The 16,472-nt window shown below is 40.4% G+C and overlaps 1 protein-coding gene across 2 annotated transcripts in view; it reads left to right on the top strand.

Annotated features, from left to right (window-relative positions):
* RGS22 (regulator of G protein signaling 22) overlaps positions 1-16,472 on the top strand; it is a 105,051-nt gene that overhangs the window by 15,590 nt on the left and 72,989 nt on the right. For both annotated transcript variants that reach the window (XM_032222981.1, XM_032222983.1), the window contains 6 exons: positions 2,295-2,460; positions 4,607-4,751; positions 6,723-6,794; positions 10,279-10,945; positions 11,965-12,126; positions 13,988-14,168. In XM_032222981.1, coding sequence (XP_032078872.1) covers positions 2,295-2,460; positions 4,607-4,751; positions 6,723-6,794; positions 10,279-10,945; positions 11,965-12,126; positions 13,988-14,168 — 1,393 coding nt within the window. The remainder of the gene's footprint in view (positions 1-2,294; positions 2,461-4,606; positions 4,752-6,722; positions 6,795-10,278; positions 10,946-11,964; positions 12,127-13,987; positions 14,169-16,472) is intronic.

Below are 16,472 nucleotides of genomic sequence, written 5' to 3'. Positions count from 1 at the left end.
CAGTAACTGCGAGAGGGATCTGGGGTGTTTTTAAGTGAAGCACCATTTAACATGAACCAGCAGTGTATACTGCAGCTACCAAAACAAAAACAAAAACAGTGCAGTCATAGGCTGCATCAACCGAGGGATAACATCAAGAACACGAGAAGTGATAATGCTACTTTATATCTCACTAGTGCAGTGATGCCGAACCTTTTTCATCTCGGGTGCACAAAGTATGTGTATGCGCACTAGTGTGCTTGCTCACTAATGTGCGTGCTCACATGCTCACCCCCATAATTTAATGCCCCCCGTACCGTGCCCCCTGTGCATGCGTGCATGACCACCCCCCCCAGCTGCCTTGTCCATGTGCACATGGCTTTCTAGAATCCTGGGCAGGGCGAAAACAGCCTCCCCCGTCCCCTAGGAGGCTCTCTGGAAGCTGGAAACGACCCGTTTTCTGACTTCTGGTGGGCCCGGTAGGTCCATTTTTCGCCCTCCCCAAGCACCAGAGACTTTCTAGGAGCCTGGGGAGAGCAAAAAATAGCCCAACATGCAAACCGGAAGCATCGCACTGGAGCTGATAGGGCAACGCCTCGCGTGCCCTCAGAAACAGCTCAGTGTGCCACCTGTGGCATGTGTACCATAGGTTCGCCATCACAGCACTAGTGAGACCACACATGGAATACTGCATATAGTTTTGGTCACCATGAAACAGAAAAGATACTAAGATCCTAGAAAGTATACAGAGAAAAGCAACAATGAAGATAAAGGCTCCAGAGACTAAATTGTATAATGAACACTTGAGGGAGCGAGGTATGTCTAGCCAATCAAAGAGAGGGATTGGGGGACATAACTGTCTTCCAATACTTGAGTGATTGTACAGAGAAGAGAGACTGTCTTATTCTCCAAAGCACCAGAGGGCCGTATAAGAAGTAATGGGTAGAAGCTTGATAAGGAGAGATCCAACCTAGAAGTAAGGATGAATTTTCTGAGTATGAGAACAATCAGCGGAATAGCTTACCTCCCAGAGTTGTGGAAGTTCCATCACTAGAGGTTTTCAAAAATCTAGACAGCTATTTGACTGGGATGTTATAAGGTCTCTTGGCTCAAGAAGTGGGTTAGACTAGGCTGGTCTCTTCCAGGCCTATGATTGCATAGTCTATATTCTAGGGTTAGTCTTTATCGTGTTTAATTAAAGCAGTTGTAAATGAGAATCGGAGGAGAGGGTTAGCTTCAAATCCAAATTTTTCATACTATTTAAGACTTTAGTCCTGGTTAAGGTTACAGTTAGAGATTTTGTACAAGAAATAAAAACAATAGGAAGCATTTTGCTCACAAGGTCATGTTTTGGTTAATAAGGGATTGAAAAATTCACAACTGGATAAATAAGTGACTTATGACTGTTTTTCACACTCGGTCCATGGTCCCCATGGTCACAGGTTCCTGTGATCAAAATTCAGATGTTTGGCAATTGGTTCATATTTATAAGAGTTATAGTGTACCGGGGTTTGTGATCATCTTTTGTGACCTTCTGACATGCAAAGTCAATGAGAAAGCCAGATTCACTTAACAACCGTGTTACCAATTTAACAACTGCAGCAATTAGAGCAATAGAGCAATAGCAATGCTTATATACCGCTTCATAGGGCTTTCAGCCCTCTCTAAGCGGTTTACAGAGTCAGCATATTGCCCCCAACAACAATCTGGGTCCTCATTTTACCCACCTTGGAAGGATGGAAGGCTGAGTCAACCTTGAGCCTGGTGGGATTTGAACAGCCAAACTGCTGAACTGCAGTGCTGCATTTAACCACTGCGCCACCTCGGCCCATAACAACTGTGGCAGGAAAGGTGGTAAAATGAGGCAAAGCTCATTTAACAAATGTCTTGCTTAGCAACAGAAACTTTGGGCTTGTAAGTTAAGGACCACCTGTATATAAGATGGAATAGATTCCTTTGTTCTGTGCCAGACTGATCTTATGAGTATAAATATAGGAAATCTATCTTGTCTGCATTTAAAGAAATTATCTAAGAGTGTTTAAAATTGTCCCCAAGACTCTTGAAATTTCTACTGCTAGTTCCTAAATGCAGGAGTGACTGTCTTGACAGATTTCTATATGAACTTGATATGAAGTCTGCTGATACTCTTCAAACATTTACAACTCTGAATATGATTAAATTATTATATTATATTATAATGAATTAAGATAATGTCTTTGAGCTTTTGGTTTCTTTAAAAGAACAGTAGTTTTGTTGATGTTAATATTATCTGGGTAACCTTAAATTACTTTATGCTATTTGTCACTTCTCTGTAGATTAGCTAAACTTGTTTCACAGGTGGAATGGAGCAAAACTGGGATCAGTTTTGTTATAGACAAAAACTATTATCCTTGGTTCTCAAAATCTCCACCCATCATAGACAGCCCTGAGGAAAATGAAGATGATTTGATTATGAAAAAGTTCTATGTTTCTCTTGGCCAGGTAAAATACAATGAGTGTTGTAAATAAGAGTATTGTGTGGAGAATAAAATAAGAGTGGGAGGTTTTTGTTTAACCTCTGGTTCAAGTTGAGGTGTTACCCATCAGGATGACAACTAGAAGATATTACAGTCTCCCATATGAAAATCATACCTACATGTTCAAATCAAAGGTGGTATTCTGCCAGTTTGCTCCGGTTCGGGCGAACCAGTAATGGTGGCGGTGGGAGGCTCCGCCCACCCGCCCAGATATCATCACGGACGCTCTGCGCATGCAGAGCCAAACCGGTAGCAAAGATAAGAGGAAACCATTACTGCTTCAAGCACAGTGGTTGATTCTGTTTTTCATGTTTTACTAAAACACCCACTTTCATCCCCATTCATTATCAGAATTATAACCCCAAATTATTCAGAACTTCCCTCATCATTGAGGAGATCAGTATTTTCTTTTAAGTGACTAATGTTTGGATATTCCAAGGGCAGGGGCAAAAGTTCCTTCTTCTTGGATTTGGCTGACTTGGTTTTATGTCCTTTTTAATTTCATTGCTGTGTATGTTTTAATGTATGTTGCTTTGGTCTCAGATTGCAGAGCAGTAAATAAAATATTTTTAAGATAAAAAATTAAATGTAAAGGAGCATGGAATATGGATGTATCCTTCTTAATAGTCCCATTTTCTCACTAGTTGATGTCTTCTGTTTATTTTATTTATGTTACCACACTGAAAATGTGTTAAGATGACAAGGAATGACTTACCTACCTTTACCTGGGGATTTCCTAGCTGAATAGTGTTTTGAATGCAGCTTTCCTCAGTCTAGGACACTACTAAAGTAGAAAATTTAGAGGAATTACAAGTGTACTGCAGCCTGCCTTCCACAACATATGACAAACTTTGAAAAAAGTCTTAAGTTAATTTCTCATGACAGAAGGCAGTTGAGGAAGGCAGTTGAGGATCAAAGGACGGCCTTCTTTTCCTTAGCTGTCATCTTCTTCTTCTTTAATTCCTCTTTTACCATTTTGGGCACTGGGCCAGTGGTGGGATTCAGCCAGTTCGCACCTATTCGGGAGAACCGGTTGGTAACTTTCTAAGCAGTTCGGAGAACTGGTTGTTGGAAGAAATCTTTTGTTTTTTCCCCACTTTACAGGGCTAATTCTGTAAGGAAGGAAACATTCTGGTGTTGTTTCTAGCCTAATCTTTATTGCCCTGCTTACAGAAACTGCCTCTCCTTATTACCATTGTAACAACTAAGGCAAAGTGCCCATCGACCTGAGTGACATTGACTTGGCCATGCCCACATGATCACATGACCACCGAGCCCCGCCTATGCAGCTGGTCATTAGGGCAGAGAACTGGTTGGTAAATTATTTGAATCCCACCATTGCACCGGGTCATTCCCTTGCGGTGTCAACTGTTTATTGCAAAAACTGAACCTCTTTTCTAACTTCAACACATCTAGAAGAAGAGAGGGAGAAAAAGGGGAGATGTGCAAAAGTGAGAAGGGGATGCACAAAGAATGTGATGAACCAGCACAACTGTAGCCTGGTCCCTTTTGTCTCATTCACTAAAAACTGTAGGTTCTCCAACCATGGAATATAGAGACCATCCAGAAAGGACCATGTTCTTCAATTAAAAATAGTTCATTCCTGCAATAACTCCAAATTCAACTGGTTTTTACACTGTTAGGAAATACAATTGCTCTTTTTTTCTTTTGCTTGGACCCTGGACATTTCAATAACTACACAAAAAGAACTTTTACCAATTAGATCAAATAGTTCTGGATAAAAAAGAGTATCAGCCTTCTTTCTGACTACAGTAAAGCTTTTGGGGTGAATAACAGTTTATGGTGTGCATAACAAGTGAGATAAAATTAATAAAAAACATTTATACTGATAATAAACAGTAGATTTATCAGTTTGTGCCTGATAAAAACCATGGCATAAATAGTATTAATTGGTAACTATTTATTGTATTTATTTTTATTTGACTAGATAGGGATATAGTGTGCTTAAATGATTTCCTTATCTTATGTCACATATTCCTTTGGATTTTTGAATTGGGACATCTCAGATGTAGACTTAACATTTCTCCTTTTAAATCTACCACTTGTCTTCTCCACTTAATTTATAAGTAACCAAATGTTTTATTTAATAGGCTACTGTTACTCAGACACAGGATTGGTTTACTCTAGCCAAACAAAGTCAGAACATGATCATTACTGATTCTTTTACCCGTCCTGTGTCATCGTCTCATGTTCGATTTTTACCTGATTCTTCAAAGTCATGGCCTACATATGAAGGTAATATTAATCACTGGAAATTATATGTGAGGGTAGTAGACATGGATGAACAATTGGGCAGCCTTACAAACAAAATCAATCAGCCAGTCTGTTATAAAAACTTACATTATTTTTCTTCTAAATCCTTCAACATATTCCCTTTCTCCTTTTCACTGTTTTGCAAAAAAAAATTGTGTTGATTGCCTTTCATGAATTTTTAGGGCAAGTGGGAAAAATACTGCTTAATCACAACTATTATTTCTCTGGAGCCTCAAGGTTACTTAATGGAGAACCTTAATATAAGAAGAAGGCCATAATGTAGTAATTGTTTATATGCTAAATGATGCAATTGTTGTGTATATTTTACTGATCTTATTTGAGAAACCTCCATGGAAACAAGCCAGTAGGGATGCAATGAGGACAGTGTGAGATGAGTATGCAGATAGTATCAGGGAAATGTGATGTAATATCAGGTTTTCTGTTTTTTTAGTTTTATCATGGTTTGTTTTAAGAGAGTGAGAGAGACAGAGGGAGGGAGGGAGGGAGGGGGAGTGAGAGAGCGAGAGAGAGAGCGAGGGAGGGAGGGAGGGAGGGAGGGAGAGAGAGAGAGAGAGAGAGAGAGAGAGAGAGAGAGAGAGAGAATGAGAATAATTTTGTTGGCTGTAAGCCACCCACTGTTGGTTTTAAGATAAGTGACTATACAAATGTTTTAAATAAATGAATGAATAAAACTAATAATTTTATATATAGAGAGAGATAAAGCCTTTTTTGAAATGGGTTTGTGCTAATGATTTCAACTTTGCAGACACTTTTATGTAATTTGGAGGTAGCAATATGGAAGTAATTTGGAAAATATAGTTTATTGCAACAGTGGGCTATTAATTTATTTTATTTATTTATTGGCTTTCTATGCCATCCATCTCACTAAAATGTGACATTGGGCAGCTTACAATATAATAAGGATTAAAAAGTGTGAAAAACTATTAAAATAGAATTTAAAAATTAAAATTAAAAAGCAAAGATGATGACCAGCCATCCCCAATGTAGTGTGTCCTTGTTTGGGTCCCAGGCCAAACAGCAGAGCCAAATGTTTAGGCTCTTCCAAAAGGCCAGGAGTGTGGGATCAGATCTCACCTCTGGTGGGAGAGCATTCCATAGTATGGGGGCCACAGCAGAAAAGGCTCTTCTCCTGGACCCCACCAGCTGAAATTCTTTGACTTATGGGATCCAAAGTAGGCCCTTTCCACCGAAATGAGTGAGGTGGATTCATCCCAACAGGGTAAGGTGGTTCCTCAGAGACCCTAGGCACATGCCATAAAGGGCTAAAGGTAACGATCACCTGGAAGTAGATCTGAAAGCAAACTGGCAACCAGTGCAGCTCGCATCTCAGTGGTGTCACATGTGCCACATGAGAGGTGTACAAAATCGTCTGCGCTGCTGTGTTCTGTATCAGTTGTAGCTTATGGATATTCTACAAGAGTAGCCCCATGCAGAGGGTGTTGCAGTAATCCAACTGGGAGATGACCAGGGCATGAGTGAATATGCACAGGGACTCACATTATACGAAGTTGCCCAAAATCTCTCTCAACCATGGCTGCCATCTGCTCTGAGCAGGATTTGTGAGTCCATGAGAACCCCCAGATTGTATACCGAATCTGTCTGGGGTAGTGCAACCCCATCCAGAACTAAGGATGATGAACCAACAAATCCTGAAGCCACTTGAACTCACAGCCCCTCCATCTCACCAAGGTTTAGCCAAAGCCTGTTGTCCCCCATCCAAATCCCTCCAGCCTCCAGGCATCATGAGAGGGAAGATACAGTATTAATTGGATCACCAGGGATGGAGATGTAAAGTTGGATATGTTCGGCATATTGATAACACCTCACCCCATGGTTTTGGATGATCTTATCCAGCCCTTCCCCCCTACCCAGCTTTTGTCCTCTTCTTCCAAATTCTTTCCTAACAATGTTATATTGTACATTTATCTTCAGATATAACGCCTCAAGAACTTTGCAAAACTTCTTCATCTATTATTAGTGTTACTACTCGCAGTGATCACTTAGGTAAGTAGTATTTGTGGGCAGGTTGCATTTATAGCAGGAAGGAACAAAATTTAAGGCATCAAGGAAAAATTTAGACTTACAAAGGACCACACCAAGCATATCACTGAGAAGACAGAACCAACTGATTTTTCCCTTTTTTGGTTATTAATTACACCTTAAAACTGCAAATGGGAACAAGATGTTTCTAGAGACAATTTGGCAGCTTTAAATCCTCTCCTATGGAGTAACAAGGGTTACTGAGATCACAATTGGGGAGAGGGAATTTTGGGCTGGATTGATGGCAGTGGTGGGATTCAATTTTTATTTTACTACCGGTTCTGTGGACGTGGCGTGGCTTGGTGGGTGGGGCTTGGTGGGCATGGCAGGGGAAGGATACTGCAAAATCCCCATTTCCTCCCAATCAGCTGGGACTCGGGAGGCAGAGAATAGATGGGAACAGGGCCAGTATTTACCGGTTCTCCGAACTACTCAAAATTTCTGCTATTGGTTCTACAGAACTGGTGAAAACCTGCTGAATCCCACCTCTGGTTGATGGGCTACAAGAGCAGTGGTTTGCTTCTCAGACGACACTTGTTCCAGAGATGGGTTCCTGCTAGTTTGGACTGTAGTGCTGCCTTCAAATGGAGACCAAACTGGTTCTCTGTTTTTTTTAAAAAGTGGGCCTGCCCACCCGTCCCTGGATTCTACTTACTTTACCGAAGCCCAGCTGATCCAGGGCGGCATCTTGAATTGCCTTTCCTCAGCTATTTTCCTTTTTTTCTGACTATTTTTTGTTCAATTGTGCACACATGCACAGCACTTGCTCAGTGAACCAGTAGTAAACCGGTTAGGAATCCACCACTGACTTGTTCCCATTTTTGAATGACAAAAAAAACCCCCCAAAATGAACTAAAATTGTGCTGACCACAGTCATTTTGAAGTTTGAGGAGGTTGGGACTGGAACCAGGAGACTTCAGGGAGAAAAAACATCTTTCCCATTCTTAGTCCCAGTTTTTGAATTTTAAAAAGTTAAGAAAGAGTGTCATCAAAATTTATCTATTTTGCAACTGTATTTTAATAGTATAATTTGGAATGGTGGGCAGCTGCAATAATGCTGGCTTCATTACTCCTGGTTTATAAATTCATGGCAGAAAAACTCTGCTTTTTATTGCACTTGCTCTAAAAAAATTAGGGTATTAGAAGTGGTATTTTTGCATTCTTGTATTCATGAGCCAAGGTGGTGCAGTGGTTAGAGTGCAGTACTGCAGGCTACTTCTGCTGCCTGCTGGTTGCCTGCAATTTAACAGTTCAGATGTCACCAGGCTCAAGGTTGACTCAACCTTCCATCAGAGGTGGGTTGCTCCCAGTTTGGCCCGGATTGGGCGAACCAGTAGTAGCGGTGGTGGGAGGCTCCACCCACCCGTCCGGACACTTCTGCGCATGCACAGAAACATCACACGCACAAGCGAGCGCTTACGCACCCATGAGCGAACCAGTAGTAAAAAAAATTGGAAACCCACCACTGCCTTCCATCCTTCCGAGGTGGGTAAAATGAGGACCCAAATTGTTTGGGGAAATAGGCTGACTCTGTAAACCACTTAAAGAGGCCTGTAAAGCACTGTAAAGCAGTATATAAGTCTTAAGTGCTATTGCTATTGCTTACAAAGTATCTGAGCACATCCATATTAATGCCCTGGCTTTCCTTACATGTGTTTTTTAATTATACATTAAGAAACATATATCCCAAAGGCCTTTTCATTGCATTTATTCAGGAGCAGTATAGTAATGGGATGGGAAATCCTTGCAACTCTAATATAAGTACAGAATTGAAAAAAAAACAAGTGCAAGAGGCTTAAAATGGAGGGTTTTTTAAACAACATTATTTCCTTTGCGAAGATATACCACATTACAAATTTAAGACATTTGTTTATTTTTATGGGCCACATGATTTTTGGTAAATATACAAGAGAAGCATAAAGTAAATAAGATGACACCTCAACACAGAAGCACTGGCTTCAAACTAACGTAGTATGTCACATTTGGGTGTTTTGGTTCCTATGGCTGCAAAATAGTATTTTTTCCTGTGCACAGAATGAAAAGGGACTATTATGTTCCAGGCAAAATTTTATGCAGGATAAGTGATGACAAACCTAAGGATATTAGCAGAGGAGGGAGAAAGAGTGGAGGTAGTGGGGATATTGCTTGGTTGGTTGGTTAGTTGGTGGAATATGCCAGGTTTTGAGATGAAAAGCAGCTGAGAAGTGTGTGGGTGGGAAACTGCTGGAAATATTGTGGGAAAGAGCCCCTGTATGAAGGAAATGGGCAGTGGTGGGATTCAGCCAGTTCGCACCACTTTGGGACAACCGGTTTGGTGAACTGGTTGTTGGAAGAAATCATTAGGACAGAGAACTGGTTGTTAAATTATTTGAATCCACCACTGGAAATGGGCAAGAGATGGACTGCACATAATTTAACAACCGGTTTGCCTAGTGCAGAACTGAAAATGTGTGAGCCCACATGCATGCACGCTTTGCCCCTGACTGTGCCTTCTGCGCTTGTGCACAGCTTCAAACACATGGCGATTTTATGGTGCTTCCAGCACACTTCTCGGGCAGCCACAATGAGTAGAGCGGGCGAGGCATGGAAATTAGCTGCCCTGCATGGATGGGGTGAGCGAAACAGAGAGTGAGATATATAGGACCTGATAGTGCCGGGATGGGTGGGTGAGCTACCGGAACTACTGGTTCACCTGAACCCGTCTGAACTGGCAGCAGCCTACCGCTGAAATGGGCAGTTAAGAGGTTTGGTATAAATAAATATAAATATAAATAAATAAAACTGTGAGCAGGAAGTATCACTGGTTTATTGTGGTGGACTTGCTTGGAGAATAGTGGAAACAACTGAACCCATCTAGACTTTGTTTTGTCTAAATAGTATATTAATAAAAGTGGTCCAGATTTTGACTCAGCTGAATTGCCTGGCCCAGAACTGTTTTGCGGAAACTCTGGAATATAATCATTTCTTATGGGAGAAGATATTTGTAGGAGCCTGGGGAGGGCAAAAACGGCCTTCCCCACTCCCCAGAGGCCTACCGGAGGCTGAAAACAGCCTGTTTCCTGACTTCTGGTGGGCCCAGAAGGGCCGAAAATCAGCTGACCACTGTACCCATGTGCATCGGAACTGAGCTTGTGTGCCCACCAATATATCATAGGTTCGCCATCACAGCTGTAGATGCTCTTTTGTTTCATATTCAGGCTGAAAAATAAATTCAGACATACTGTATGTGATAGGAGACAAATGATGGTGACTTGGGGTAGTTCTTGGCTTTTTTTTTTGTAAAATAATATTAATTTAGCTACTCAAAGTTAGGTTCTGACTTGCAGAAATGTCTGAGGAAAGAAGCCATTCCTGGAGAGTGAGATAGAACAATTTTTACATACTCGAATTCATGATTATGTTAGCATGTTGGTGGTCTTTGGAGGATTGATGTGTGATTTACATGCAGGTTATGAATCCAGAATTAAGAAGAAGCCCGATTTTACTGACATCCCATTTCTTCAAAAGACAGAAGCCAGAAGAAGCATAGATGAAGGTCATTCTTTGTCACTTCCTGATACTCCTTCAGGGACATTATTAAGAGCATATTTAGGACAAGACTGGGATTTTAGTCCTAAGGAGGGAAAGAGTGAAAGTGTGAAAGATATTTTCCAATATCAAGAATTGGCATCTTTTCACACTATGGATGAGTTTTCTTTTGCCTTTGTTCAAAACGTACTAAAAAATTCTGTTGCAGTAGTCACTGGCCAGCCACCTGAACCCAGTCCTAATAACATCAATTTCAGTAAGACAACTAGAGTTTTTATATATGAGTTAGTAGGCACTGAAAAATCCATAGAGTCCATCTTTGAAAAGTCATCTTTTGCTGACGCAACGGTTGATGGAGCGGTTGACGGAGCGGATGTGAAGAGTGAAATTTCTGCAAAATCAGAAAAGGATAACACTGAAACCAGAGCAGCTTGGTGTGTTAGCCACAAGACGTATGACATTGGTAGCAGGCACGAATTTGAAAGATTTAAAAAATTCATCAGAGGAACTTTGGGAGAAAAATACTGGTGGCTTTGGATAGATATCGAACGGCTGAAGGTCATGAAGACTTTTAAAAGGCAGAAAAGGTATTTCCAGATTTTAATATAAAATGAGCCTTTGGCAGTGAAGATATTGAATGAGTTTAGTTGCTGTTTTCATTTTGGTTTATGTTTATTTGTCAGATCTTCCTTCTGACAAGTTCATTTCCCATAACCATAGCAAATTAGTTTCCCATATTTGTGACAAAAAAGCAGGTAAAATCAGGCACAATTCACTTTACTGCCTTGCTAAGCAATGGAATTTCTGGTCCCAATTATAATCATAATTTAAGGACTACCTAGAAGCAGAAAACTCAGGAGAAATATGAAGACATAAGATATTCTTAAATATCAAGAATTATAAATTATACAAGATTTCTCCCAGAATACATCTTATTTGATATTTTAGTAACTAAGGAGTAAGGTAGCATCTCCCAAACTAGTGAACCTGAAATATATTGGACCTACTTTCCTCTTTTTATGTTGGATATACAGGTGGTTCTCCACTTATGACCACAATCAAGCCCAAGATTTCTGTTGTTAAGTGCAACATTTTTTTGAGTTTTGCTCAATTTTACAACCTATCTTTCCACAGTTGTTAAGTGACTCATTGCAGTTGGTAATTAGTAACCCAGCTGTTAAGTAAATCTGGCTTCCCCATTGACTTGGCTTGCGAAAAGTGACCACATGACTTTGGGACAAAGCAACAGTCATGAATTTGAACCAGCATCTTGAATTTTGATCACATGAGCATGGGGATACTGCAAAGATGGTAACTCTGAAAAACGGTTCATAAATCACATTTTTCAGTGCCGTTGTAACTTTGAACGCTCACTAAGTGAACTATTGTAAGTCGAGGACTACGTGTAGTTGATAATTCCAACTCAGCTTTTTGGAAAGCACCAGGATGAGAAGGTTATTGTGGCTAAATGTTCTCAATCCTGGCCTTTATTTTGTGAAGAAAGATGGAATCCCATTTAAAATGTAAAAGAGCTTTAGAGTTGAATGTCTTTTTTCTGAATTATTTCCCTGTGCATATATTATGTTAATATTTTCCTTGATTCAAGACAGCTTGATCGGATGAAAAAATTATACCTGGCAAGCAATGGAGATTATTACCTGACTTTTGAAGTTCTTTTCAAACTCAACCTGGTGGATGGCGATCAATGGAATGTGTATAATTTAAGGGGCATCCAGTCTGAAGTAGTGAAACCTTTGCTTCTTTACTGGTAAAAGGATGAAATATTACATTTAATTAAATCTGATTAGCTTTTCTGAACACTGGAGCTGTTTGTGATTGGATGGCGGAAGAGTTGAAATTATACTCTGCAAACCATTTGTTCCTAAATGGACCACTTAATCTGGGCAGAAAAGGATAATACTTTATGATGAGATAAAGAATCTATTCATGATAGTGGAGGCTTAACTGATACAGCCAAAGGAAAATGATTCAGGCAAAATCAATTAAGAGCAGGTGCAATTTAATTAAACATTCCTAAAGACAATGTGTATATGATCACATAAAAACCATCATTATTAAAAGAGATTTGTATCAGTGGTGGGTTGCCAATATTTTTTACTACTGGTTTGAGTGTGCTCATGCGTGATGCTTCTACGCTTGTGCAGAAGCAAGTGGGCGGAGTCTCCCGCCACTGCTACTATCGGTTCGCCTGTCCAGGTGGAACCGGAAGCAACCTACCTCTGATTTATATGATTTTTATGATCATATAAATGCAACCAAACAAGACAGACACAGACTTCAATGGATAATTAGAACTGCAGAAAAACAATTGCTACCAACCTGCCTTCCATTGAGGACCTGTATATTCCTCAAGTGAAAAAGAGGGCTGTGAAAATATCTACAGACCCCTCACATCCTGAACATAAATAGTTTCAACTTCTACCCTCAAAACGACTCTTATAGGGCACTGCACACCAAGACAACTAGACACAGGAACAGTTTTCCCCCGAATGCCATCACTCTGCTTAACAACTTAATTCCCACAATACTGTCAATAATTTACCAAGAATGTATTACTATTATTCTTCTCTTCCTTCCTAGTAGCTATCTATGATTTATATTGTTTTTATTGTTTCCTAGTCTGATTTGATAGCTTATTAGTAACATTGACTACCACTAAGTGTTGTATCTTTTTATTCTTGATTAATGTAATTTTATTCTCCTTATGTACACTGAGAGCATATGCACCAAAGACAAATTCCTTGTGTCCAATCACTCTTGGCTAATAAAGAATTCTATTCTATTCTATTCTATTCTATTCTATTCCATGCTATGCTAGTCTATGCTATGCTATGTTATGCTATTCTATGCTATGCTATTCTATGCTATGCTCTTCTATGCTATGCTATGCTATGTATGCTATGCTATTCTATGCTATTCTATGCTATTCTATGCTATTCTATGCTATTCTATGCTATTCTCTTCTATGCTATGCTATTCTATTCTATGCTATGCTATTCTATGCTATGCTCTTCTATGCTATGCTATGCTATTCTATGCTATGCTATTCTATGCTATGCTATGCTATGCTATGTATGCTATGCTATGCTATTCTATGCTATTCTCTTCTATGCTATGCTATTCTATGTTATGCTATTCTATGCTATGCTCTTCTATGCTATGCTATGCTATTCTATGCTATGCTATTCTATGCTATGCTCTTCTATGCTATGTTATGCTATTCTATGCTATGCTATTCTATGCTATGCTCTTCTATGCTATGCTATGCTATGTATGCTATGCTATTCTATGCTATTCTCTTCTATGCTATGCTATGCTATTCTATGCTATGCTCTTCTATGCTCTTCTATGCTATTCTATGCTATGCTATTCTATGCTATGCTATTCTATGCTATGCTCTTCTATGCTATGCTATGCTATTCTATGCTAGTCTATGCTAGTCTATGCTATTCTTTTCTATGCTATGCTATTCTATTCCATTCTATTCTATGCCATGGTATGCTATTCTATGCTATTCTATGCTATTCTTTAGGGATCTGAATAAGAGAACAGAATAATAGCGTAAATAAAGTTCAAGATCTAGCCATAACCAGTCTTTTTCTCCTCAGGGGTCCCCGGTTTTGTGTAACTCATAAAGCTGACATTCAGGCCACAGTTGCCAAGCTGAAAATCTGGCATGCTCGGCAACAAAAACCACGTGTTGACGTGGATCCTTTCCCACAGATGGTGTCCCTGCTACCACTCAGGCCGAAATCTTGCATGCCAAAAATAGAATTTCCATGTCATCAGGTATTGCTTGTTACATTAAACCTTGGCAAAAGTACTTTGGGTCTGTCTGACCATTGTAGAAGCATTGAAGGAAAAGACTGTATGATTGGAAAGCTATCAGACTCCTGAATGCAAAATAACATCATAACTACGTAGTAAGATGGACTTGAAACGTGTAAGGACTGGGTGTTTTTTAATATGATTTATTGGGTTAGGGAGTTTCTGTCTTCATTGTGAGTTCTGTTGTGTTGGGAGGGGGTGCACTGAGGGAGCTCAACAAATCTCATTGTACATATGTTGTACACTGACAAATAATAATTAAATTAAAGTAGTGTTGGGATACAGTCCTCGGCCTATGACCATAACTGACCATTTTGGTTGTAAGTCATGGCGGTCATTAAGTGGGCCACCATATGACCATGTCTGATTTTATAGCCTTTGTTGTGATGGTTGGTAACAGAACGCCAGAGTCATTAAGTGAACCCATTGTTCTCTATGGGGTATTTTTTTTGCCAGAACCTGGAAGTAATCCTGAAAAAAAAAAGACATAAACTGTGTGGTCACGTGACTGAGGGAACTGCTGTAAGTTCAAGCCAGTTACTTAGTGCCCAAAATGAAGTCATGTGACTATGGGGGAGGAGATAGCCATCAGAACTCTGAATCTCTTTCAACTTTAAACGGTTGCTAGGTGATTGGTCATAAGTCAAGGACTACCTGTACCCATATCTAGACTGCAAAAATATGGATGACCACTAGGCATCACTATTTGACCATTTTTATGACCATTTTACCTGAGAGACCACCTCCTGCCGATTACATCCCATAGACCGATCAGATCTCACAGGTTAGGTCTCCTCCGGATTCCATCCGCCAGCCAATGTCGGCTGGCGACCCCCCCGGGGGAGAGCCTTCTCTGTTGCAGCTCCAGCCCTCTGGAATGATCTCCCTGTCGAGATCCGGACCCTTACGACCCTCCCGGCTTTCCGCAAAGCCACCAAGTCCTGGCTGCTCCAGCAGGCCGGGGGGGGGCTGTGAAACATCCAGCCCCGCGGAAATTATGAATGTTGCGGTTTTGTTTTTAAAGTGTTGTCTTTGTCTAGTCTTCCCCCTTCCCTTGTCTATTGTGAGCCGCCCGGAGTCCTTCGGGAGTGGGCGGCATACAAGACAAATACAATACAATACAATACAATACATTTTTCAGCCTTGTGACCATTGCAGTATTTCCCCCAAGCCATGTGACCAAAATTCAGATGCTTGCCAACTGGTTCATACTTATGACGGGATCACGTTATCAGTTTTTCTGACCTTCTGAAAAGCAAAGTCAATGGGGAAGCCAGATTCACTTAACAACCATATTACTAACTTAAGAACTGCAATGATTCATTTAACAACTGTGGCAAGAAAGGTCATAAAATGGGGCAGAACTTGCTTAACAAATGTTTCACCTAGCAACATAAATTTTTGGCTCAATTGTGGTTGTAATTTGAGGACTACCTGTATATAGGTGGGGTTTTTTTTGCTTCTATTAGAGAGTAACAAAAAGCATCTAAAGGACTTCAAATAAATCTTAAAGGGGAGAGAGCGAGAGAGCCCTTGTCTGTAATTTCATATAGTTGGCATTTCAAGGCAAACTGCTTCTGCAGATGGAAAAGCCACATCTCTGTCTTGACCATAGCTATGCAGGCTTGCATATCTTTAGTGTTATACTTTGACTTTCCTCAAGGAATTCAAGGCAACCTGCATTGCACTCTCTCCTACAATTTTGTTCCCGGATCAATGAATCTGTAGAATAGTCAGAGTTACAGTGATTGACCCCAATGGTACTCCTTGAAACTGCATGGCATAGCAATAGCACTTAGACTTATATATAGCTTCACAGTGCTTTACAGCCCTCTCTAAGTGGTTTTCAGAGTCAGCATATTACCCTCAACAATCTGGGTCCTCATTTTACCAACCATGGATAGATGGAAGGCTGAGTCACCCTTGAGCCTGGCGAGATTCGATCTGCCAAATTGCAGTCAGCTGGCAGTCAGCAGAAGTAGCTTGCTGTGCTGCATTTTAACCACTGCGACACTGTGGCTCTTGAACATAGATTATTCTTGAACACGGGCTTCAGAGATGATATTCAGCAGCTTCTGGCCAGTTCTGTAGAACTGGTAGTGGAAATTTTGAGTAGTTCGGAGAACTGGTAAATACCGTCTCTGACTTGTCCCGTCCCCATCTATTCTTTGCTTCCTGAGTCCCAACTGATCGGGAGGAAATGGAATTTTGCAGTAAGCTTCCCCTGGTGTGGAGAAGGAATTTTTCAGTATCCTTCCCCTGACA

This window comes from Thamnophis elegans, chromosome 8, assembly GCF_009769535.1.
Source record: "Thamnophis elegans isolate rThaEle1 chromosome 8, rThaEle1.pri, whole genome shotgun sequence".
Lineage (NCBI taxonomy): Eukaryota > Metazoa > Chordata > Lepidosauria > Squamata > Colubridae > Thamnophis > Thamnophis elegans.
The sequence above is the reverse complement of the archived record's forward strand: the minus strand, read 5'-3'. Positions and strand labels throughout refer to the sequence as shown.